This window comes from Myxine glutinosa, chromosome 9 (assembly GCF_964187855.1).
Source record: "Myxine glutinosa chromosome 9, kmMyxGlut1.1, whole genome shotgun sequence".
Classification (NCBI taxonomy): domain Eukaryota; kingdom Metazoa; phylum Chordata; class Myxini; order Myxiniformes; family Myxinidae; genus Myxine; species Myxine glutinosa.
In genome coordinates, this window is record NC_136269.1 from 39824376 (window position 1) to 39851149 (window position 26774).

Sequence of the window (26774 nt, forward strand, 5' to 3'; positions counted from 1 at the left end):
CACTCATCCAAAACCTTGATCTACCCCTGTTAATTCACCCCAGATCCACTTTTTTGAAATACCAACTTCTTTACTGGAAATCCGAGTAGTGTCCATGTGTTTTATACCTCTCCCACCCCCCCCCCCCCCCCGACTTCACCCCCCTTCACGTGCCTCCTCCCCCAAGCCCTCTCCCTCCCACAGATCTCCCAATGTCTCTGTTCTCCACTGTTGTACTTGTGTGCTTCCTCTCTCTTCCCATCTTGTCTCCCGCTCCCTTTATTATATGCTTTATGTGTCCGTTTTTGTGATTAATGTTAGCTCTTACACGAGCCTCGATCTTGGATACAACAAAAAAAAAAAACCTGGCCGACACTTTTGCAACACAATCATCCTGAAAGATTCAATTCTGCATTAATTTTGCTGCGATGAAATTGTCTGGACATATTTTCTGTGCTTGGTACATGCATGGGGGTTCAATTCAACCGAATCAATCTTCAATAAGGATGAACCCCCAGCATCACCTGCTGGCAGCCAGCAACAAGGACACCACAAAATCAACCAGTGCGCAGACATTTGAATCACCAATATCATCCATCATATTCATAACCGCTGCAACAACAAAGTAAGCACTTCCCAAACCGGTTTACTGTTTAATGTGACAGCAGAATAGGGTTTACAGCGATGCAACGTGAACGGGCAATTTAAGGCCCTCGAGATTCATTGCTAAAACAGGAGGCAGCATCATGATGGACAGCAGCAACCAGCCACGAATCCCGAAGACAGCATGCCCGCATCGGCCATGATTGCAATGCCATTGGGAAGGACGTGGATGGGTAAAGATTTGCCCACAAAAAAAAAAAAAATTCACTTCATCATATTCTTAAAAACTCAAAATCCAATTCATAGATCGTACATTTAAAAACTCCAATTGTTCTTAATGCGGCAGAAAATTGCTCGGTCTTGTTACTTAGAAAAAAAGAAGATGCAAAAAGGCATAGAATTACAAACGAGGAACTTTAGCTAAAGAAGCGACTGTGTGTGGGTATATATAATATATTAAAAAAGAAAAGAAAACATTCACAAACATTCCACCAAACCTTTACAGAGTGTAATTTAGAAACAAACTGAAGGATGATATTTAGACAAAGAAAACAATAGGCAGAGAGCTCGCTTTCCTACACCGATTTAATGCATACGCTGCTCTGTTGTTTAAAAATGTTATTTGCAAAACAAGAAATGTTAATGAGCTCATCAGCACATTGTCGAGCAGACATGATTTTGGATGTTCTGTTCCACAGCATCGTTAATGGATATATTCAAATTACATCATGTGGCATCTTCAATTTTTGTTTTGATCCTAGGTAGTGCTTTTCAAATAAACGTGTACATGATCCGAGAAAAGAAAGCAGTGCAGCATTGTTGTTGTTTTTTTAAAAGCTGCCACTCAAACTCGCTTCAAGATCAAAAAAAATAATCAAAAAAGCAATGCTACGAGCAATGGTGAAAAAAAAGAAAGAACGAAAATAACAATTAAAGCAGAGCAAAAATAAAACTAAAACAATAGGAATGGAAGAGCAAAATAGGGACAAAGAAAAAGTAAAAGAAGCAAGTGCACTGAGAGGGTCAGGGTTAGTGTGCAGAGAGCAAGGGAGAGAGGAAGTGCAAAAAGGTGGGGAAGGGGATATGCAAAGAGGATTGTGGGAGGGGAGGTGGCATCACAAAGAAAAAAAAGAAGCTCGCATGAAAGTACAGAACTACACAGCGAGTATCACGAAGCACATAAGTAGCCAATGTACAATGGTCCAGAAGGACGCAGATAATCGATAATACAAAGAAAGATGCTCGTGACAATAATAAGACAATAAGCATGATTACTTAAAGTAAAGACAACATTGAAAACAAAATAAAAAACTAAAAATAAGACACCTGGGGGGCACGAAGCCCCGGTGTGGAAATGCTTGCTTGAGAATGGCCAAGTTAGCCAGCAAAGATGTCTTTCATCACTGGTCCATCATGCTGAGAATCATCTCTGGGGTGATGTCTGATCGCTCACCACTGTTCCCTGCTGCCTCTATCACAATAGTGGCCACCTGTTCTGTTCCCCCCTCGGTTCCCTCAATATCTTCTTCCTCGGGCTTTGTAATGTTCCCCTCATCGCCTTGGTCACTGTCTGACCCTCCCTGCACCGTCACAGGGATTATCTCCACCATTCCACTTGCCACTGTGTTGATGGTTGAATCCAAGTCGATCGGCTCTTCTTTCACTTCAGCTGAAAGTAACAACAACAAATTAATAACCAGAGCGAAGTCGATGGTGCGCCATCACAAATCCTCACACTTCCCTAAAGCAAAGTAGAAAGATTGCAAAAGGTTCCACAAGGAATGATCCAATATCAAATTTTGAGTTAATCTTTATTCCCACTTTGACCCCTGTGGCCCTAAGACCCCACTGACTGGGGCATGAACCACTGAAGGTCAAATCCAAAAAATCGTTACATATTTCATGTATCATCCAGCCTGGTGTTGGCTTAACGGTTCGGGTGCCGGCTTGGGATCCTAGGATCCTGAGTTTGAATCCCGGTCGATCGCTGAATTAACGCCAGGGGGTTTGACTCAGCCTGCCATCCTTCCGAGGTCAGCTAATTGAGTACCAGTTCACTGGTAATTCCCTGTTTGTCGTAAAAGGCGACAAAAAGGGTTGGCGGCAGGAAGGGCATCCGGCCGTAAAACATTGCTTCAAAAAGGGGACCAACAAAAACAACAACAACCATGGTACCCGAAAAAGGCCAACCCCCGCTTCGCGGGGAAAAATGGCCTCTAAAGGTGTTTTTTTTTTTTGTTATGCCTGTAATTGCATTTTTTTAGAGACAGCGTGACAGATTGATGGACAGACAGACAGACGGATGGAGCTGATTACAATATCTGCCTGTTTTTTTTTCTTCCCAAAAAGCATAGGGATAATGAGAACAACAAGAACAAGAGGGAGACTTGCTTTGCAATACACGTCCCCTACCGGTCCCGATGAATGTTCTTGTTCTAAGCAAAAAGGGCATAACTGAGTAGAAAATGGGCGAAGCACCCTAAAACTTCTGTTCTGTAACTTATAATAAGGTCATGTACGAAGTTTCAGTTGAATATGTTAAAGGGTATGGAAAATGTCCAGAAACCACAGGCGGGATGGGACCGGCGGACGTACAGCAAACCTATAGTCCCCTCCGGGTCGTGGACGAATAAAATGCAGCGCTTCATTAAAACCCATGCAGGTGCACCTTGCTGTACAAATTGAGACTTAAAAATTGTACAACCTGTTTGTGTGGTCAATGAATGTGGAAGTCATACAAATGCTGTTGGAGCTTCCAATTTCAGAACAATTCTTTTTTGAAATCCCGAGGTTGGGAACTTTTTATTTTTGTATAAAGAAAAATAAATGTCATCTACTTAAACAACCTTTTGTTTGTCGAGCAATATATGCATTTGGTAAAGTCACATGCATCGAGATTCGGGGCTGGCAAGATATCCTAGACCCTAAAGCAGGGGGTTCTTAACCTTTTTCCCTGTCAAGATCCCCAACGGATTGCCCACGATGTCCCCATACCCCCTTCGCCAGACTGTCGACTGACCAAGGCGCACCAAGGAGGTGCGCTTAGCTAGGGGGGACTGGGGACATGTCCCCCTATAATTTTTTTTGATTTCTAGGTGATCTGTGGTGCATTCTGAGGGGTGTTTTTACTTTAATTGCCTATTTTTTTTGATGAAAATTGTTAACTTATGACACAATTGTTCTTATTACACAATTACACAATTGTATTACACAAGTTCGGGGATCCGCGCCTCATTACCAGTCCCATGAGGTTCCAGTGTGACTTCAAAATATCTCAATAGCTTAGTTTTACATATGGATAATTAGGAACGGAACAGGAAAGAAAATCATTAGGATTTCATCCCTATTTATTTCTTTGCTTGTTAACAAAGAAATAAAACAAACTAAACTAAACTAAAACATGCAAGTTTTATGCAAGCCGTTTTACTAATCTCATGAGATTGCTGTTGCTGTTTGTTTCTAATACAAGATTTACCTGTATGGATGTCCAGTGTTCGATTGCAAAGGTGATGCTATTTGATCTTTAAACCTGAGCTAGTGGAGGATCTCATGGCCTCATGCTGTTTTGGGTTTGAATTGAATGTACATGTGCAAATATAATTAATTTTGTTTTGAAATATATATATATATTTATATTTAAATATATATTTATTATATATTTAAAGTTGATATTTCATTTCATTTATTACAATTTATTATTAGAATTTATTACGAGTCCCATACCCCCAGATTTTGGTCCCCATACCCCCAAGGGGTATGGATACCCCAGGTTAAGAACCCCAGCCCAAGAGGTACGCACACTCGCCTCTAAGCTGTCTAGTCTGGATTTGAATCCCGATGCAGCTATAAACTGTCAGTTTGGTGTTTCACAGGCAGGGTGATTCATCAATGTGTGTGCTATCCCTCGGATGGACGTTAAACTGACGTTCATCCGAGGGAACAACATGATGTCCTTCACGAAGAGCAGTTGAGCTATCGCCGGCACCATGGCCACGTTCCAAATTCCTACCCTAACTACTTAGTCGAGTGTCAGGCCAGGCAAGCTGGTTTGTGAAAGACTTGGGCCAAATCCTCCCGTAGCCAACCCCACAAGAACGTGGAAATAATTGTGGCCGTTAAAGAAGAAGATATGCATTGAGATCCAATGCTTATTATCATACTGCACACACAATTTGATTGGTGTGTATGTATTTCTTTGTCTTTTTACATTCCTAAACCATAGGACAGAATGAATTGAAAACCAGTGGTTGCACTCAGGGTATGCATGGGGGTGTTTTAGGGGGTAGAATATTTCATAGTCACAGTGGTTTAGGATGGGGGGGAGCACTCCGATGATCTCCATCCAAATGTGTAATCCGAGAGCCCCACAATCAAAAGCGAAGTAACAATCAAAAGCGAAGCAACAATCAAAAGCGAAGTAACAATCAAAAGCGAAGCAACAATCAAAAGCGAAGTAACAATCAAAAGCGAAGCAACAATCAAAAGCGAAGCAACAATCAAAAGCGAAGCAACAATCAAAAGCAAATGGACTTTCAAAAATGATATGAATAATCTCACTACACAAACTTTTCACTAAAATCAATGTGCCTCCCACCTGAATGGAATGTGTTGACTGGGTGAAAGTGGAGAGGGAGGGAGGGAGGGGGGACACATGAAATCCGAAGACAGAGATTTACACTTCAAACCCTTTGTCTCAAAGCACAATAGCAAATGGTCACAGTAATAATTATTGATTCCAAATCAAATATCAAATTGTATAAAGTTCCACATCCGTTCTCACTTTTGTGTGGTGCTTCAACAACCGGTCTGGCCTTGGGAGGTCGACCACGGCGGCGCTTGACAGGCGGTGGAACAGCTTCAGCTTCTTCCTCTTCTTCTTCCTCCACTTCACCCTCCTCTTCAACCTCATCCTCACTTACAGGATCCACATCCGAGTCTGTATGACGCATAATTATGGATTACAAAATAGATAATAAAATGTTTCTTGAGCTCAAGGTAAACTAGCAGTGGGACGTCACTCACCGGATAAATCCTGCTTGCGCCTTTGCATCTTTCGCTTGCGGCCACATCGGTGACGTCGGCGACCACGTCCATTCTGCTCTCCATCTACTTCACCATCACAGTTTTCGCTGTGCTTCATCATAGTGTTCTGTTCATCGGAATGTGCAACGACAGCATGATGTTCAAGCAAGTCGTGGTTTGTACTCTCATTTAGCCAAAGAAGCTCGGGTTCAATTCTGTTGAAATGATCATTTCCGAGCCTTCATCTTGGCTTCACTTTACAATCAACAAAATCCACTCGAGCCAAACAAACCCTTACAAATTCAAAACCCATTGTTTTACCATGATTGGTGAAGACCGTCTCAGCAAGCAGAATGAACACAAAAGCCCGAGCAGCAAACTCATTTTTAAACATTTCAAATGCACGGCATACTGATTGCGGCTAATACAAAAACTGTCGCAACCAATACAAATGCAATGGTGGCCGATCCAAATACTGCTGCAGCTTCATTTATCATATGGCTTCCATTTCCGGTTTCCTGGTCGTGGTTACTTTCTCTTGGTCCTCCAAGTGATATGCTTCAAAATGTTAAGTAATCGTTCCAGAATAGTCTGCGCCGCCATCGATTTTATGTTTTCCGTTTGTGTCGATTCTTCTACGTATTGAGGGTTCACTTATTACTATTTTTCATGCTCGTGCTATTTATTTCAATCCTGCGTCTCAGACGTGAATTGATTTGTGCCGACACATTTTTTTTCCAACTGCTTCCCATACCCACCTGCTGTGTCTCAATCCGCACTGTCCCATAATTCACCACCCTCCCTTAAATTCCTTCCTCATACCTTCTGTTTAATAAAATATAAAGCGACAAAAAATCTTCATTCCCTCTCCACCAATTTAAACATTTTCAGTCTTGCCACATACTTGCTTCCAAACACCTTTCTCCAAGGCTGGTTTACATTCTCCGCTTGACTTTTAAACTCTTGCCTCGTCCACCATCATGTTCATATAATATTGTCTTTCTTCATGCCTTTAATCATCATTCCCATCCCAATTCTGATGTCAAGCTTTATCTCTCTGCCCAAACAACCTATAAGTCCAACCCTTTTTGTATTGTGGTTGGGACTACAATGACAAACCCCTCACATCAGTAACCTCCCCCAAGTCATCCTCACACTCAGGTTCCCCAACACCCGTTTCAGGTTCTCCCACTCCCACTCAGCATCCCCCAATTACTGTCCATCCACCTTATGCCCCTCCCCCTCTATGCTTCACACCACAACTCCTCTTTGCCTCCTTCACTCCCCTCCCCCTCTCTGGTCCCACAGGGTCCCACCCCCTCTCCATGCTTACCCCAAATCCCATTCGATATCCTCCAGCCTCCCCCTCTCTGGTCCCACAGGGTCCCACCCCCTCTCCATGCTTACCCCAAATCCCATTCCATATCCTCCAGCCTCCCCCTCTCCCATCCTGAACTCTATGGAACTCCAACATCTGAGGTCTTTGCTCCAATTTGACAGATCTCTCAATCGAACCTGCCATCTCCCTAACAGAATCCTTTCTCCAACAAGATGTCCCCAATTCCTCAGTGTCGCTCCCTGGATATTGCCTTTTCCGGTTTGACAGGCCTGAACCCTGTTCCGGTGGTGTCCCAGTTTATGTCAAGCACTCTCTTTTGCACTGTGCGTATACTACGTTTTCCCCCATAATGTACCCAGGAGTACATTATGGCTACGCTTTCCCCTCCACAACCATCTCCTGTCTGTGTGCTGTATCGTCCTAACAGGGATGACTCTATTTGCATCTCCCTCTCGACCAACATGGACCATCTTATAACCATCCATCCCAACTCTCTTCCTCAAATGCGGTGATTTTAACTGTCACTATGCCAATTGGCTGGGTATTGGTACCTCTTCAACCAGCCATGGCATTGCAGCAAAGGACATGTGTGTCTCCATTGGCCTCACCAATTTCCAACCAACCTCACATCAACATCTCTCTGGGTATTGTCAGAGAAGCCTCATTACCGTAAAGTCTGGCATTCACTCAAGGTGACTGACAGGAACTGCAAAGCTGCTTTATCACGTCATGACTGGTACTTCATTTCCACCTCTCCTGATATTAATAATGCCTGGGATACTTCCACACAAGCTTGCATTCCCTCATGTACAGATTTATACTGGATTTATCATACCTATCCTCTTACCCCAGGCACACACAATCCTGTGGTGAGGCAGTTGCCTTCAAACAACTAGACCTCTCTTACTGGAAGGCAAATATGACTAAAGACAGCCTCAGATCGATTCACAAAGCTTGGAACAAGTGTGTGTCGACTCTCAGGAGAGCCACAAAACAACATATTTCACATATATTTGTAGCAACATATTTTTATAACATGTCAAGCGTAACATATTTTTTAGATAGTCGGTCGTCGGCAGCAACCGCTCAGGGTAGTACTACCGTTCAGACTGAGGAGCATTAAAGTGGTGCCCGGAACCATCTTACACTCTCCGTGTCAGGATTGCTGGTCTTACTTTCTGTCACACTCAAACTATAGCTATACCAGGCTAGCTTCAATCTCTCTTTTCACAAACAAACATCATACACTTTTCTTACTCATTTTCACTCCTCACCTTCACATTCTCTCTCTCTTTTATTTCTCTTCATGCAGTTATTTTATTTAAGGCCTGGCCTCGATGAGGACTATGTAGTCCGTGACTGGAGCCTTCAACATAACAACAAAAAACAAAAAAACAACAACTGGCCGACCTCAAGGCTGAACGTTCAAATCTGTGTCCTTCTTTAAAGACCTGGTAGCACATTTCCAAACCTGTCTGTTTTATGCTACCCCTCCATCCCTTCCCTCACTTCAAATGCCACCACAGCTGACTGCTCGTGGGTAGGCCAAATGCCTCAAATTTGTACTCTTCCAAATTTTGTGTACCCAATCCCTCATTTCCTACACCTACCCGACTCTCTCATTCCCAACTGCTCCTGGATACTGTGCCTTTCCCACTTGAGAAGTTGGAGAGGATTTTAGCAATCCTCGACTCCGATTCTGCGACAGGCCGACAGCATCAGTGCACATATCCTAAAATCTGTTCTTCTGGTCTTGCTCATTCTTTTTCTGCTATGTACACTCGCTCACTCTTTCTGGGTCAGTTTCTGTCTGCCTGGAAGTTAGCCAACATCACTTCAATACACAAGTATGGAGCAAAAACAGAACCTCTTAACTACAGGCCTATTAGCTTGTTCCCAATCATCAGCAAGGTAATGGAATTTTTCATTGCAGTTGACATTAAATCCTGGGCTAAAAGGATGGCCTAGAGGTCCGTAGACTCCCTTTTAAGCTGTCTAGCCTGGGTTTGAATCCCGACACAGCTATAAACTGTGATCCCGGTGTTTCACAGGTAAGGCGATTCATCAACATGTGTGCCGTCCCTCAGATGTACGTTAAACGGGTGTCCTGTCTGCCAGCATTTGTTGGTGGACATTAAAGATTTCACGGTGTCTGTCGTGAAGAGTAGACGAGCTATCGCCGGCACCATGACAAAAAGCCACTTTCCAGCCATAGCCAGCAGAGGGCACTGCATCAATGACACCGCACCTTCAGCCAATGATGCTACCCCGCAGCCTTGTGCTGCACATGAACAAAGAAACATAAAATTCTTCCTTTTCTGCAATAGCCTGATCTGAGATCATCAGTTCAATTTCAGACCAGGGCACTGTACCTTGGACATGCTGCTTCTACTCTCCCAAAAATGGATGGAAGCCCTCAATCTCAGACATGAGATCACGGCCATGTCTCTGGACATATCTCGAGTATTTGATACAGCCTGGCACCCACCTTGATCTCCAAACTCTCTGCTTATTGCATTGAAGGACACCTCCTCTCATGGATCACTGACTATGTCCTCTCCCGTATTCAGTGTGTAGCTCTTAACGGGATCGTCTTATCTCTTCCCTGTCAAGGATGGAGTGCAACAAAGCAGTGTCTGGGGCCCAGTCTTGTTGCTCATCTTTAGCATTTTATCAATGAATGACCTGGAAAATACTGCCTATCTTTGATGACGATTCCCCATAAACAATTTGCAATATAATTTACAATTTGCAATTTGCAATATAATTTACAATTTGCAATATAATTTATCTTCCTTCACACAGGCAGCCAATCATCCATCTCTGCAGACCTTGATAGAATCAGAAGCTGGTCCAACACTTGGAATAGGTCTTTCAAACCAGACAAATCCCACACATTCACCTTATCTCTGAAAGAACCGTCTCGCAAGCCCTCCCATCCACTTCCTAACAACATGCTTGAAGAGATCAAGTCACTCAAACGTTTGAGCCTCACCATCAGCCATGATCTTTCTTGGGCAGACCGTACTCCAAGATGGGCTCCAAAGCAAGCTTCCGACTCAGGATCCTTCATCATGCAAGGTCTTTTCTTGACCAATCTGAACTTCAACAACCTACAATGGCTTCATTCTCCGCTTGATGGAGTACTGATCTCCACTTTCTGCAAGCTCCTGTCTCACATGGGCTAGTTCCTTCCTGCCTCAGACCTTGTCCTTGATGTCATTGAAAACAAGGCCCTCAAAATCATTGGGATCTCCCACCCAAGTATCTCGGCCTGTTCCTTTTGAATGGCAGAAAAGATGGTGGCCACTGTATTCTACCACCTCCTATTTGGTCTTGCACCCTTTGCCCTCTGTTGGCTCTGCCCCTCCCAGGTTTCTGCAGGGCGCACACGGTCTGCCAGCAACCCTCTTCTTGTTAAACTCCCAAAATCCAGCTCACTACTTACCTCCACTCATTTGTTTATCTTCTCTCACCTGTGGAACCAACTTCCTCAGTTTGTCCAGACCCCAATCTTCCTTCCAGGGCTTCAAGACAGCTGTTCACCACTACCTAATGTTACCAATGATTGTTCCTCTACCCCATTCATACACATGATGTATTGTACCCCCAAATTACCCAATTCCCACACACTCCCTTGTTCCTGTCTAATGTGACCCCTCCACCCCAGCTCATCTCTTTCTATTTGTTAGTTGTTTGTTCCTCTTCTGTCTCATCCCCACTCCCCCCTTCCTCCTTCCTCTTCTTGCTGTGTTTCATTCAGCTTGTGTAGATTGTTAACCCCCATGTGTCTTTCTCCCCCTCACTTTGATCTCACTCTCACTCTGCTGTTGGTGTTTCCCCCTTTCCATTTTGTTCCCATCCATTCTGCTTTCGATCTCCCAGGAGCCTCAATCACGTATACAAATATATGCCAGCTTAGTATTGTTATTTGAACTTCATTCTTGTGACGCTGTGGACTCAAATCTCAAACACTGTAATTGTCTTTCGTCTCTTACCCTTGTTGTTCAAGCAAAAGTACAATGGTCTCTTAAGGTTTGCATTATTATCTGTACAAGCTCCCTGCCACTACCCTGCCCCTTGAGGTTTAAACTGTGTATAAACAAAAATAAGCTTTTTATGAGCCTTGAATTATGTATATAATAATAGATAATGTGACTAAAGAAAAAAAAGAAGAAAAAAAAAGAAACAATACGAGTTAAATTATGCTGGATTCCTGCATAGGGTAAAGGGTTTTCATTACCCTGCGGGTGAAGGCCTTGTGACATTTCTCACACTCATACGTGGTGGGGATGAAGTTGGGGTCATGGTAACGCTTGAAGTGGAAGTCAAGCAGCTGCTTCTGTCGAAAGGTCTTGTCACAAAGCATGCAGGCAAAGGGCTTCTCTCCAGTGTGCACACGTTTGTGCATTACCATGTGCCTCTCCTAGATGCCACGAAAGCAACAAATATAAATTTAAAATAAATTAAAAAAAATTGGTCGAATCGCTAAAAAAAATTGCCTCGCTGCATTTACACAAGAAAACCTGCTTGAAATTGTTTAACGACCAAGGTTAATAAAAAGTTGGTGCAATTATTTTTTAATAAATAAAAAGTTTATAAAATAAGGGATGATGCTCAACTAGCTTTCATGGTTGCACTGCAAAGCCACAAGTGTGCCGTTTATCAACATGTAACATGTTGGAAGCGCACTTGGTCACGTCTTTATTCTGAACTCGCAATATGCATGTATTTGTCTATCCTGTGCACTCTGAGGTTATAGGGATGTTTTGGGGCTGCTTTTTGAAAAGTACTGCATAAATATAACGGCTTGTAAAACCTCCATCACGAGTAAAACTAGATGGTGTTCATAGAATACTTACCCCGCACAGTCAACTTGGTGCGAGCCAACTTTTCTGTTTTTGAAAGGTTTTTTCTTTGATCCAATATGGCTGCCAGACCACGTCAGCGATGACGTCATAAATTTATATTCTCTGATGTAATTGTTGTGCAGATCACGCTCAAGAAATTTCAAACTGATCAGACAGACTGATCATTGTCCCTGTCGAATTATGACACCATAATTAAGGCACCAATGACATCATCGTTAACAACACATTCCCCATGTGGAGTTCTTCACAATGAACCACGTTTCAATTTTTCCATCGGGCGGTTTTGGAGATAGAGGTGCAACGCTTTTCAGTTTTTCCAGGATGGCGCCTGTACCACGTCACCTAAGACGTCATAATTCTCATTAAAATATTCCACAGGAGTAGGTGCTCCTATGGTGAAATTTTGTATCCATCAGACCAACAGTTGCAGAGAAAAACAAAATTCATACTGATCGGATCAAGCGTTGTACTTTTATGACGTCATAATTAAGGTACCGATGACATCATCATTAAGATATCTTATTCCCCATGCGGAGTACTTGACAATGCACCATGTTTCAATTTTTTCCATGGAGCGTTTTCGGAGATATAGAGGTGCAACATTTTTCGATTTTTCCAAGATGGCACCTGTACCACGTGACTTATGATGTCATAATTATCATTTAACTAGAGCTCCCAGGGAAGCAGAACTCAACTGAACTGACTGGACAACTTTAAAGTAGGTCAGTTGTCTGTACTAGATTTGACTTAAGATAGCAACCTACCTTGTGTGGTAAGAGTCTCACACACCAAGTTTGATCAAAATCCATGAATATTTGTGGACGTTTTTAGTCTTAACGTCGTTTCGGAGCTGAAAACAATATGGCGGCCTATGGCGGCCATATTGTGATGGATCGGGTTGGAATGCAATAGCAACCTACCTTGTGTGGTAAGGGTTAAACATTCTAAGTTTGATCAAAATCTGTTAATATTTGTGGACGCTAGAGTGTTAACGTAGTTTTCATGACCAAAAACAAAATGGTCGCCTACGTCCGCCATTTTTCAACGGATCAGGCTGAAATGTAATACCAACCTGGTCCTTGGGGTAAGGATGCTGCCTGTCAAGTTTCATCAGAATCGGTTGATATTTGTGGACGCTGGAGTGTTAACGTCGAAAAGTTAACGGACGACAGACGACGACGACGACAACGGACGACAGACGACGACGACGACAACGGACGCCGGAGGGTTCAGTATGTGATGAACTCAACTGGACGGTAGTCCAGTTGAGTTAAAAAGTTATACAGGACGAGGCGCTCCTATGGTCAAAATTTTGTGTCGATCGGACTAACAGTTGAATTTTTTTAATGCAATGCCTCCGCCCCCGAAGGTGGCCGGAGGCATTGTTTTTGGGTTGTCCCATGTAGAATGTATTTACTCAGCCTGTCATCCTTCCGAGGTCGGCAAATTGAGTACCAGTTCACTGGTAATTCCCTGTGTGTCTCAAGAGGCGACTAACAGGGTTGGCGGCAGGAAGGGCATCCGGCCATAAAACATTGCTTCAAAAAAGGGGAAAACATGGCCTCTGAAGATGGTTCCATGTAGAATGTATTTATGATCATTGTGACGTCATAGGTCACGTGGTATGGCAACCATCTTGGATTAAACACAAATAAATGAAAAAATTCTCAAAAACCGCTGAATGGAAAAATTGGAAACTTGGCACATTGTCAAGCACAGTACTCCAAAGGAGGAACAAAAGCATGATGACATCATAGGTGATGTGATATACCAGCCAAAAATATTTTAATCAAATTCCTTATCCAAAAAATCTGAAATTGCATGCACATGATCTATGACCCATTTGTATTGAAATATTAAATTTATTACATCATAGGTCACATTGTTTGGCATCCATGTTGGATTTAACCTAAAACCTTAAAAAACTATCTTCTCCCAAACCACCAAATCAATTGGCTCGAAACTTTACGTGTGTCATTGACTGGGCATGGCGATTAAAAGATGATCACGAAAACATCATTGGTCACATGGTGTGGCAGCCATATTGGATTGAAGGAAAATATTAAATAATTATATCTCTGAAACCGCTTACCCTATTGATGCAAAATTTTACAAATATCATCTAACACCACTGTTGCATATAGTTTGAAAATGATGATGTCGCAGGTCACGTGGTTTGGCAGCCATCTTGGATAGAAAAATGAACCTTATCTGATCAACACGAAACTTCACAAACGTGATCCCCTACCCATACATATGCAGAGTGTACATTTTTAAAGGTCATATGTCACGTGGTGTGGCAGCCATATTAGCCCTGAAAGCTGATAATTTAAAAAAATCCGTTCTCTGAAACTGCTTCACCTATCAATGTGAAACCGGTCATGGCTGGTGAAAATGTGATACTTGAAAACAACAGCTGAAGAGATTTAAATCAAACCTGTTTATTTTTCGGACAGTGAACGAGGGCATCTACCCGTTGTGGGACTATGCGGAGGCATATTGGCAACAGTCAATTTGCTCTAGTTTTTCATGCTCATCAGATCAAGCGTTGTACTTGTTGAATTATGACAACATAATGAAGGCACTGATGACATCATCATGAATATATCTTATTCCTCATGGGGAGTACCTGACAATGTGCCATGTTTAAATTTTCTCCACTGCGCATATTCGGAGATATAGAGGTTTAACGTTTTTCCAAGATGGCATCCGTACCACGTGACCTATGACGTCATAATTATGAATTAAAAAATTCTACAGGCAGAGGCGCTTCTATGGTAAAATTTCGTGTCAATTGGACCAACGGTTCCTGAGAAAATGCATTTTAAAAATACAAACATGCACGCACGTATGCCACACGTACGCACGCACAGAACCGATCGCTTAACCCTGATCTTCGCTCCGCGAGTGCAGGGTAATAAAAATGATTCATGCATTGAAATCAAATTTTATCATTCAAAATGAATGTTCAACCTCGACATCATCAAATCATTTAACACACTAGTCATTTACATATTTCAAGGCTCATGGAAGACTTAAAAAAGATTTCCTTTGGAAGTCGTACCTGCTCTTTACTTTACTAGCTTTACTTTACTGTTCGGCGGGATCCAACACCATTAATGTACACAGCAACTGTGGTAGTACCAATAGTGGACGTTTATATTGGCTGAAAACAACGCTACAAACTGTGGTGTATAAAGGTATGCGAAGATCTGAAAACATTTCAGACAGGCCTCCCTCTTCCTTTTGAAGTCGATAATTAGCAAACCTCGCTTCAAACAAACCAAATCAAACTGACTTTCCATGGAATTTAAACCAACTTTAGGAACAAAAACATTTTCTGGTACAAGGTGATGTATACCTTATTTAGTTTTTCATCACTGAACTTGCCGTGCACAGCCAATTAAAGTTTGGGAACACGTTTGGGTGAGAGAAAAAAACAACAAAAAACAATCTGACAATTCCATCGCAATAGATGCGAGCAAGCTTCGGTGCTTGTCTCTTTCATTAAAATGTTTTTGTAATATTTACACTAATAAAAAAAAAAGACAAAAGTAGACGATATGGATAGAATCAAAATCTGTAAAAAAAGAAAAGAAAAAAAGGATCAAATGAGGAAGAAAAAAAAATCACCATCCCTCCGGTATAGATCACTCTCAGCCTTCTGAACCCTCGCCCCCATCACCCGTCCCCACCATAACAACTCCAAAACTAGAAGGACACTCTTCGACATCACAACGTCGACCGATGTGCCTCCGCCAATATTATTACATCATCATAATACTTGTACCATGGATCAGACTCGGCAACGGTTGCTAGAGTGAGATGTGCATGGAAGAAGTTTCGGGAACTGAGTGGCGTGCTGATGAGGAGGGGAGTGTCATTGAAGCTGAAGGGAAAGGTGTATGCTGCATGTGTGAGAAGTGTTATGATTTATGGGAGCGAGACATGGGTAATGAACGTAGAGCAGCAACGAAGGCTGGAAAGGGTGGAAACGCGAATGGTTCAGTGGATGTATGGAGTATCGTTGAGAGAGAGGAAGACAAATGATGAATTGCGCAAGATGATGGGGATAGAGCATGTGATTGATGCTGTGAAGAGGAACAGGTTGAGATGGTTTGGTCATGTGTTGAGGAAGGATGAAAGTGACTGGTTGAGAAGAGTGATTGAAATGAATGTAGAAGGAAGTAGAGGACGAGGAAGACCGAGAAAGACTTGGCTAAAGATGGTGGAAGAAGAAATGCGGGCACGGGGGTTACCAAGGAGAGATGCAGAAAATAGGGCAAAATGGAGAAGATTGTCATGGGGACCGCAAGGCTAACCCCCACTCTAGCAGGGAAAATGGCCTTAAAATGCATGTTGTGTTGTTGTTGTTATCATAATACTTATACCAAGTTTGATTTAAATCCATTCAGCTGTTCTCAAGTTATCACATTTTTATCTGACATGACCTTTGACCCCAAAATCTAATCAGTTCATCTTTACCTCATCATACATACCTCCACCAAGTTTGATCAAGATCCATTCAGCCGTTCTCAAGTTATCGCGGTAACGAAAAGCTACCAAGGACGGATGGACAGCCGGATGGACAACCTGAAAACGTAATGCTTCTGGCGACGATAAAAATTCCAGGAGGTTTCTTCCAATAACCCCTTGTGGTTAAACTCCCAACATCCAGGCTGACTGTACGCCTCAGCGTCAACGAGCGCATAACTTCAGGTCCGTCCACTTCACTGGAGCTGTTGTAATCCACCCTTCCCTCCAGGGCATCAAAGCAGGTGGTGCACCACCATCTTCTCATCTCACATTCCTACCAAAAATCATATTTTTAAAAAATCCCCCATTGACCCTGCCTCGCCAAACCCTTTTACATGCAGTTCAGTGCGTTTCCTCCCATCCTCTCCACTTTTCCTGTTCGTTCATTGCCTTCTTTATTGTGTGCAACTGTTGCCTCACTACCTCAATGCTAGTCCATACCCTACGCCATTCCACTCTTCCATGAGCCGCGATCTTGCAAAGAAAAAAAATAAAACTAGTGTGGGTAGTATTGCACAATGTACACAAATCAAACAAGTGTTACGCTTAGGTCCCCCGTCCGTGAAGTGATGTGAGTTGACAAAGTGGAAGACGCAGAAAACATGGAAGAGTCGATAAGATTTGCGAGTGATTTGGAGACATACCCACACACCAGATTAGAAGTTAGTAGTTCGTTTATTTTTCAAGATATTCTGCTCACAAGGTTCAGACATACATGGCGGTGGCCATCTTGGATTTTGACGTGGCGACCCAATTTTCAATTGCGTTCTTCCTTATGCGTAGATACAGTCGCGCACCAGATTAGAAGAGAGTAGTTGGTTTATTTTTCAAGATATTTCGCTCACAAGGTTCAGACATATATATGGTGGCGGCCATCTTGGATTTTGACGTGGCGACCCAATTTTCAATAGCGTTCTTCCTTATGCCTGGACACACCCACACACCAAATTAGAATTCGGTCCTTCGCTTACGCACGCACGGACGGGAAAACCATAGTCCCCCTTTCGCTCAGCGGTGCGACGGGGGACAAAAAGGTTAAGCATAATATACCCATAATCCATAGCAATTTTGAGATTTCCAGAGCTTCATTGGAAAAGCTAGATTTCTGAAGGTGCCACAGAAAATGTGTCCAAGTAGGTATCTTTACAAGCAAAAAATGGAACAAAAAGTTTTCTTATTTGCCATTTGCAAGAATAATTGCACAATCATGGAACATGCATGAAAAAATAAGAAAGAAAAGACAGGCTAGTTCATGGTAGAGTGCTAGCTAATCTTGCCTTGCTTTTCAACAAGATGGGATTCAACTAAAAACATTTTGGACAAAAACATTACATTTTGGATTCACCCAAAATTTGCTTTCATATACGGCTCATTGCAGAACTTGCACATAAACCACATGCAGGACACGGACATTAGAAGACATCAGTGTACTTTAACGTGAAATGCAAGGACATTCGCAGGTTTAGCTTGAAGCGCGGAACTATAGGCAAAGTGTTCAAAGTGAGACAGATTCAGGACAAGTGGCATAAACAGTACGTGACCCCGTTTGCCATCTTCAACTTCTTGACAAAAGCCTTTGGCACGAGCATAAACAGGAAGTCCTCACAAAATTTCTAGCCCACCAAGTTCATCCAAATATTCCGCCAGATGCACAAGTAATTGCAAGGAACAATTGCGGCCGATGTTGTAGTTTCTGAGCCGTTCACTATTTTCAACACCATCAAGTATTACAGCACCAATGCTCTTCAATCGGAGCTGCGCTGCGGCACTAATGGCCACAACTAGGACGTCCAAATTTTTTTCTTGTCCACTGTTGTAAAATGATTTGAAGAGGAAAGGATGTACACCACGGAGGTCAAGCGTGATCAATGGAAGTGCTCAGTTCAAGTCATCATTGGCACCCTAATCTGCAATTAATGTGGAAACTTCTGTGTCTCGCATCAGTTTCAACTACAAATGGGCACATGCCCAAAGGGAGCTGTCAGCTATTTAAGACTACCATCATCAACTATGCTTGGCTTGACACCACCACCACCGTTTTTCTTTATCAGCTCTGGGAAAGTTCAATCTAATTCATTTGAATAAAAACCATCAATATCTGTTTCAGTATTAGATGTGGTACAATCTTGTGAGTTTAATTTTTTAATCCAAAATAAAAAGTAAGAGTTTGTGTCACTATTTAGCAACACTTGAACTTCCTCGTGTACACAAGTACTCCACTCATTTTTTTCACATCCTTCAATGAAAAAAAACAACTGATTATTAAGGATTGAATTTTAGATACTGCCTCAAAGAGTGATTGCAAAAGACAGAGCTCTGTGTAGTTTGCAACCAGTCAGATTAGTCAGTCGAGGTAACAGAACTGATCAATCGGGGCTCAAATTTCCAGAAAGATCAAATTTTCACAATGATCGCAGGTATGGTCAGCAGAAACAGTTCACGGACCGAGGGCCGTTTCCCCTGGGAAGGGTCCCGAGAGTTTTCCAGTTGTCATTTCGCGTTGCCTGCACCCCACGGAAATCTTACACGAAGTGGTGCCCTTTTTCCCTGGGAGGGGTCCCTGTTGTTTTTCGGTGGGCCTTTCACGTCACCTGAGCCCTGACTGTGCTACCTTTAAAGTCGTGATAAAACAAAGGCCGAGCCCCAAATCCAATATGACCTTCCAGGCTATTACCACTGTCCCAAAGGCAAGTGTATAAGCCTGTTCACATATACTGTATATATACAAGAGTGAGTCTGTTTGTTTGTTCCTTATAGGTTTCCAGTCCCTTGAGCCAATTTCCCCGACATTTGCTGTAATACATTATTTTCACACGTCGAAGACCAATGTCGCAATAAAACCTTCGATCCCTAATCAAATTGATGGAAAAACCATGAAGTAGCGGTTTCGGCGAACAAGCATCGTACGTCACATGACTTAGGCCCAACCCTCATCTCACATTGGTTCAGGTGGTGGTGAGTAACTCCCTCGGTCAGAAGAGGGGCAGAGCCTGGACTGTGCCTGCTTGTGGATAGTCATGTGCTAAAGTCTAAATAAATTGGTTGACCTAACTTATAAATAATAAACGCAAGAGAAAGTAACCAACAACAACTACAACAGTTCCATAGCTACAGGCACAATCTATAAATATTACAAAAGTAATACAATGGAAACTATGATACGGCAGGAAGATTGAGCAATAAAGACACCTGCTTGCAGGAGTATTCACAGCAATCACATTTGAATCGCTTCTCATTTTTGTGTGAGCGCTGGTGCTGCATGAGAGCATAGCGTTCATGGAATATCAGGTCACAGTAGCGGCACTTCAATTCACGCTCCACAATTGAGTGTTGCTTACGCAGGTGGACACCTGGAGGAGAGAGCAGCAAAACATACGACATGATGAGGACCCTCAATTAAGTGAAGAATAGCAACTTGTAATCATGTCAAAAAAGCGCTAATTACTAGTACTTGAGCCTTCCTTGAATATTTGTCTCCGAGAAGAAAGATCCATCCACTTCAAGGCACAAGTTTGAGGGCACAGTCCCACACACACAAACCTCTGCAATGTAGTGAGCCCCCCTTTACACCCCCCACCCTACCATCCAACCTTACTTCTTATGGCAAACAAACACACCAAGGTCACTCTTGCGGGCAATGACGGCGTCGCAATGGGGGCAGTGGTACTTTGGCACATTCTCGGTGTGCTTTTGCAGAACATGCATCTTCATGGTGCCGCTCTGGGTGAAGCGTGCATTACATATATGGCATTCATAAGGCTTTTCCCCTAACACACAAAGAGAAAAGGATATCATGAGGAAATGTAAGAAAATGTTCAATCTTCCTGTTGATGCAAATGATGTTTTTTTACCAGACAAAATAACTATGCTCTCTATTCCTTTGAGGGCTCTTAAAATTAAGAATATGGCATGCCAAATAAATTGGCAAAGTAGCAAGGGAAAAAAACTTTGAAACACAAACCTAAAATTACACAGAATAAAGTATTCAATTGTCGGCGAATACTGTCCGAAATATGTTTCATATAATAATTTTTAAAATGCCGTCTGGAGCATTCTGTTACTCACCCGAGTGTGTACGCATATGCCGTTTCAGCTTGTACGTATCACGGCTGGCATAGCTGCAAAGGCCACACTGAAATGGACGCTCTCCGGTGTGAGATCGGATATGTCTTTTTAACTTGCTGACCTGCATGGTAAAATGACAGAAAAGTTCAGATGTTGTGCGGTCATCACAAAGCTGCTTTGGCTTTGCATGGAATTACCTGCCTGAATTTCAGCCTGGGTTTGAATCCCGAGCCAGCCATAAACTGGCTCATCCCAACTCAGCATCCCGGTGTTTCATCAATTTGTGCACTGCTCCTCGGATGAACGTTAATAAGCCGGTGCTTACATGGCGCACAACTTTAGATCCAGGCCTGGTCAAAGACATGTAACACAACCAGTGCCTTCAAGGGACAAGGAAGGATCAAGCCCATGAAAATTGTGACAGCAAATCCCAAAGTTTTCAGCTGTACTGTCCAGGTTGGAGAGAAACGTGGGATGTGGAAGAAGACCTACATGATGAACTGCCATCTATGGTCGCTCTCGAGTACTTACACAAGGTCAATGAACCGTGACACGTCTGCATAAAGAGCTATGTGCCAAGGAAGACCAACTCAACCTTTCAAAGAATGTGGATCTGAGAACATTACCACGATATAGAAGTAGTCTAGCGCAGCACATACAGCAGGTGAACTATTAGATTGGAAGCTGTAAGAGAGCCCATATCGCTAAACCAGATATTCTAGATGTAATGGTGGGCCATGGATGGGAGTCGGGAGATGGCAAGCTAGAGCCACTATGGTATGTAGGAAATGTTCTGCCACAACAGCTCATCGGTATCGTCGATGTACCACGAGTTTGACAATGTGGACTCAGATGACTCGGATGAAGAACTTCTTTTTTTTTTGTATACAGAGTCGAGGCTCGTGAAAGAGCTAACATTTATCAAACAAACAAATCAAACAAACAAGCAAACAAAGTATATAAAAAGGGGAGCGGTCGACAAGATGAGGAGAGAAGGGGAGGAAGCACACAAACACAACATTTGAGAGCAGGGACATCGGGAGATGTGTGGGAGGGAGAGGGCCTGGGGGGAGGCAGGATAGGCATAAAACGCAAGGACACCAAGGACTTCCAGCAAAGAAGTCGGCACCTCAAAAAAGTGGATTTGGGGTGAAATTAGCGGGGGTAGAAAAGATCAAGGTTTTGGATTGGGGAAGATAATAGATGGTGGTGAACATCCGTTTTAAAGACCTGGAGGGAGGAGTGGGATTGAAGAGAGTGAGTGAGTTTGTTCCAGAGGCAGGAGAAAAGAGGAATGAAGGAGTGAAGGTGAGCAGAGAGTCTTGATTTTGCCAGTTTAACCATAAGAGGGTTGCAGGCAGATCTTGTGCGACCTGTAGGAATATTTGGGGGACAGGGGACAGAGCCCAGAGAGAGCTGGGGGAGCAAGGCCGGAGAGGAGTTGGTAGAAGACGGAAAGACCACCAACCTGCCTGCGGTGAGTAAGTGAAAGGCCCTCGGAGATAGCGTCATCGCGGGAGATTCCAATGATTCTGAACGCTTTGGTTTCAACAGCGTGAAGACGAGCTAGGTGTGAGGCAGGAGCACCAGCCCAGAGGGGAGAGCAGTACTCCATTGAGCTGCAGATGAAAGCCTTGTATGTGGTGAGGAGCTCAGGTGTGCCAAGGAAGGACTTCGCACGACGGAGGATGCCCAGTCGGCGACTGGCTTTGGAGGCCAGCTTGGAAATGTGGTTTTCCCAGGAAAGATCATGGCAGATAGTGAGACCCAAAAGCTTGAGTGACAGAACTTCTTGGAGAGGATTATTCAGAAAGTAGATGGGAGGGTTGTCCAGTCGGTCTTTTCGGAGAGACGTAGTAAGAGTGTGAGATTTGTCAGGATTGAAAGACATGTTCCACTTGTTTGCCCAGTCTGTGATTTTGTCCAGGTCTGCAGAGAGTGAGGAGGCTGCAGATTGCCGATCTGAGGGATGAGGAATGGAGCGGCAGAGAGTGGAGTCATCAGCAAAGAGATAGAGAGGATTTTCAAGAGTCAGAGAGAACATTGATGAAGACCAGAAAAAGCACAGGGCCCAGAACACTGCCTTGGGGAACTCCAGCCTGAACAGGAAGAGGAGATGAGACAAACCCATTCAGGGCCACACGTTGACTACGACTAGAGAGGAAGTCCGCCAGCCATGCGTGGAGATTTCCATGGATACCAAAGGAGGAGCGTTTGGTGAGCAGAGCGGGGTGCCAGACCGTATCGAAGGCACGTGATATGTCGAGGGAAAAAGCTCTAATTTCCTGTTTGGCATTGAGGACCTCCATCCATTGTTGAGACAGCAGAAGCAGCATGTCCAGAGTAGAGTGACCTGGTCTGAAACCAAATTGATGATCAGAGATCAAGCCATTGGAGAAGAGGAAAGATTTCATATCCGAAGCAATGATGGATTCCATGACTTTGCTGATAATTGGGAGAAGGCTGATTGGTCTGTAGATGCTAGGATCTGTTTTTGCACCTTTTTTGTGTAAAGCGGTGATGTTGGCTGATTTCCAAGCAGATGGCAGTTGACCTTGAGCAAAAGAGAGGGTGAAGAGAACAGAGAGAGGGAGTGAAAGAGCGGAAGAACAGGATTTTCGGACCCATGGGCTGATGCCGTCAGGTCCAGTTGCAGAATCAGAGTCGAGGGTTGATAGAAACTTTTCCACCTTGTCAGGAGGAAAGGACACTGAGTCCAGGAGCAGCTGGGTACGACTGGGTACGGTGGGTACAGAGAGGGATGGGTTTGGGACACAAGATTTAGAGGCAAACACAGAGTTGAGGAATTCAGCTTTTTCACGTGCGGAGTCAGCTGTGTAGCCGTTTGAGGTAAGGGAGGGGATGAAGGGGGAACAAACACCAGAAACAGATTTGACCAGACGCTACCAGGATTTGGAAGAGGGAGACAGATAAGAGAGTTCGGTCTTGAGAACGGAGAGATATTGTTTCCTGGCTCTCCTGAGGGTGGACACACCCTTGTTTCGGGCTTTGTGAAAGGAAATGAGATTTCCTTCCGTTGGATTTGCTTTCCAGGAGACGAAGGCAAGTTGTTTCTGGGCAACAGCCTCACCACAAGATTCCGTGTACCATGGACGGGAGGAAGGGAATGACAACTGAAGACGAGATGGGATAAATCTGTGCATGAGAGAGAGCAATTTACTTTGGAAGAATTCCCAGGATGAGTTGATGTCAGAGGCGGTAGAGATGGGACACCAGTCCAGATGATTGATGGCTGCTTGAAGACCGTGCCAGTTGGCCTGAGTGAAATGCCAGACTCGTCGACGCTGAGCAGGCTCCCTGAGAATGGTCAGAGAGATGTCCACTTTAACAAGCACATGATCAGATGAGCCGATTGGAGCAGAAGAAGAGCAGCAGACATTTTCAGGGAAGTTAGTCATAACCAAGGCCAGAAGAGAAGATACTCCGTTGACTGAGATCCGGGTCGGGAAATTGACAGATTGTGTCAGTCCCAGTGAGTCGCAGAAGTCCTTTGCTGAGGAGCCTTGGCTGGTGAGAGAGGTACCCACACCCAGCCAACTGGCATGGTGACAATTGAAATCACCACATATGAGGAAGAGAGAGTTGGGATGAGTAGATAGAAGTTGGTCCATATTATCAGACAGCAAGATGTAGATGGAGTCATCACTGTTTGGTGGACGGTACAACACACATATGAACAAGAGGTGGGAGCGAAGGGGAAGCCGTAGCCAGAGGTATTCCTGGGGGTGAGGTGGAGAGAGTGCAGTGCAGGGCGAGTGAGGAAGAGAGTTTTTGATAAAGATAGCAACCCCACCTCCAGGACGAGGCTCAGGTCTATCATACCGGAGGAGGGAGTAACCCGGGAGAGATACTAAGGAATCAGAGACATCATGAAGGAGGAAAGTTTCTGTTAAGCAGATCACGTCTGGTTTGTCAGAAGCAACCTGTATGGAGAGATCAGTTAAGTTTGAACGAAGGCCCCGGATGTTTGAGGTCCATACCGTTAATGAAGTGGAACGGGGAGCATCGGATACAGAACAGGGGGGAGGAGGGGTAGGGTAAGATGTGGAAGAGCTGGAAGAGGTAGGGAGAGCTGTTGAAGGTGTGTCAGAGATTTCAGAATAGCTCGGAGAAAGGGAAGGATGGGGCGGACAAAAGGTTTGATGGTGATTGGGTGAGGCACAATGAGGTGTTATTTGAGGAGGGGGAAGAGTGAGGCAGAAGGTTGGGGGAGATGGAGGTGAGAGTTGGAAGGGGGAAGAAGCGGGGAGGATGCTTTGAGGGGGAGGGGTGAGAGGAGGGAAATTGAGAAGAAATGAGGGTGGGGAGATTTGAAGGGGAGGGGCGAGGGGGGAGTTTAGGAGGGAAGGGACAAGGGGAGGGATTTGAAAGGGATGGGATATGGGGGAGATTTGGAGGGGAGGGGTGAGGGGGGAGTCGAGGAGGGGAGGGGTGAGGGGGGAGTCGAGGAGGGGAGGGGTGAGGGGGAGTCTTGGAGGTGATGGGGTGTGGGGGGAGTTTAGGAGGGAAGGGGCAAGGGGCGAGATTTGAAAGGGATGTGTGATGGGGAGGATTTGGAGGGGAGGGGCAAGGGGGAAGATTTGAAAGGGATGGGTGATGGGGAAGATTTGGAGGGGAGGGGTGATGGGGAAGATTTGGAGGGGAGGGGTGATGGGGACGATTTGGAGGGGAGGGGTTATGGGGAAGATTTGGAGGGGAGGGGTGAGATTGGATTTTAGAAAGTGTATGATTAATGGGAAACGAACATTTATTGCAAAATGAGTTTCTTGTGACCTTCGAGTCAAAAATACGTTTAAGGACACTGGAGGGAGGATGGAGTGCAGGAGAGTTTAGGGAATGTAGAAAAACGGCACTGTAAGAGATGGAACTTTTTTTTGGGATGAATAGATTTGGTGAGCAAGTCGAAAGCAACCTTTTAAAGAAGAAGAAGAAAAAGGTGTTATAATATACGACAGAATACAGAACTTGAGGGGAAAGTTTAAACATTTTAAAGTTTAACAGTGAAAACTATCTGGGGAAATGGGGGAGAAACATGTGGTCGAAGAACGAACGAACGAATAAGAACGAATAAACGAATGAGAACAACGAATAAGAACAGAGAAGGAAATGTTGTTTTTTTTGTTTTTAGTTGAGATTTTAAAGAAGTAGGCTATGGGGTGAAAAGACTGGGAAAAACAGAGAACGAAAGTTATTGGAGCACAAACGACGGACCGCTGAGAGAAAAACAAAGCCTCAAGGTTGGACACTGTACAAGGCCTCAAAAGACACGACACGAATTAACACGATTTTCTATACAGGTATGAAAGATTTACACCGAGAATCTTCCTCGGGACACACTATACGTACACACACCATAAAATAAATACAGTTATAACGAAAATACAAATGGGAACAATTACTTAACTTCGATTTCGATGGAGAGCGTGGACAGCTGCAAATAAACGAAACCTCGCCAGCAAGACCGGAAGCGGAAGTGGAACTGCCAGAAGAAGAACTGCCAGATATCCCATATCAGTTTGGTGGAGACAGTACTGACAGTGATCATGATTGACAATGTTCACCAGTGAATGAACTCTGTGCCCATTCATTATATTGAATACATTACCCAGTACACCTTGCTTGGTGGTAGCTTGTTCATTTGTTGATGTGCACACATTCCGTCAGGCTAGTTTCACCCTGCATCATATTTTGTAATCTTTATATCCATATGTTACATCACAGAGCAATACAATATTGAATTGGTACTTGAGATGTTGATGTATTGAATCCCATGAATGTATGCTCGTGGCTTTGCTTTCTGCTATTAACGAGTGCCATTTTTGAAGTTACCATAACTTTGTCAGTCGATGTCATAAAATCATAGGTGCAGCATCAAATGTTAGGTATATGGACATAGTTAATTTTAATATTTAACTTAGATGAATAAAGTCTCACATATGCAGTTCAAACAAAAGCAAATGTAGAAATTTGATCATTTGGAAATGTTTATACACTTGGAAAGGATTTATGTGACGTGCCAGATATGTATGCAGGGTGCAGTATTTTTGGTCTAATAACTCATTAAATATTTCTGAAACATGATAATATTGATTTCATAAGAACTAGCAGAAGCTAAGCCTTCATTTGGTACCTCATTTGTATGTATTACTGCTATAATGACCACACAAATTATTAAAGTATGAAATATTGGAAATTGAGTATGCCATGAATCGACCACGGTCGCATTTTGAGGGTACCTCTAAATGTTGATCCAAAATGACAAGGTTGTCCCAACTTATGTAATGTTAACAGTTGATTTCATGTTCAGGATACTCTGCGGCATCAGAAAAATATAGTGT

At 43.6% G+C, this 26774-nt stretch overlaps 1 protein-coding gene across 17 annotated transcripts in view; it reads right to left on the reverse strand.

The window, feature by feature from the left end:
* Positions 1-619: 619 nt before the first annotated feature.
* Positions 620-26774, reverse strand: part of LOC137435466 (transcriptional repressor CTCF) — a 167318-nt gene continuing 141163 nt past the window's right edge. For 6 of the 17 annotated variants that reach the window (XM_078784285.1, XM_078784289.1, XM_078784286.1 and 3 more), the window contains 7 exons: positions 20416-20536; positions 19968-20117; positions 19540-19700; positions 11187-11369; positions 5605-5731; positions 5363-5518; positions 620-2251 (listed from right to left, as the gene is read on the reverse strand). In XM_078784285.1, coding sequence (XP_078640411.1) covers positions 1983-2251; positions 5363-5518; positions 5605-5731; positions 11187-11369; positions 19540-19700; positions 19968-20117; positions 20416-20536 — 1167 coding nt within the window. In that variant the 3' untranslated portion in view covers positions 620-1982. Of the gene's footprint in view, positions 2252-5176; positions 5195-5362; positions 5519-5604; positions 5732-11186; positions 11370-19539; positions 19701-19967; positions 20118-20415; positions 20537-26774 lie in introns of all 17 variants that reach the window. The other 11 variants (XM_078784283.1, XM_078784288.1, XM_078784284.1 and 8 more) reach the window with 3 other exon arrangements.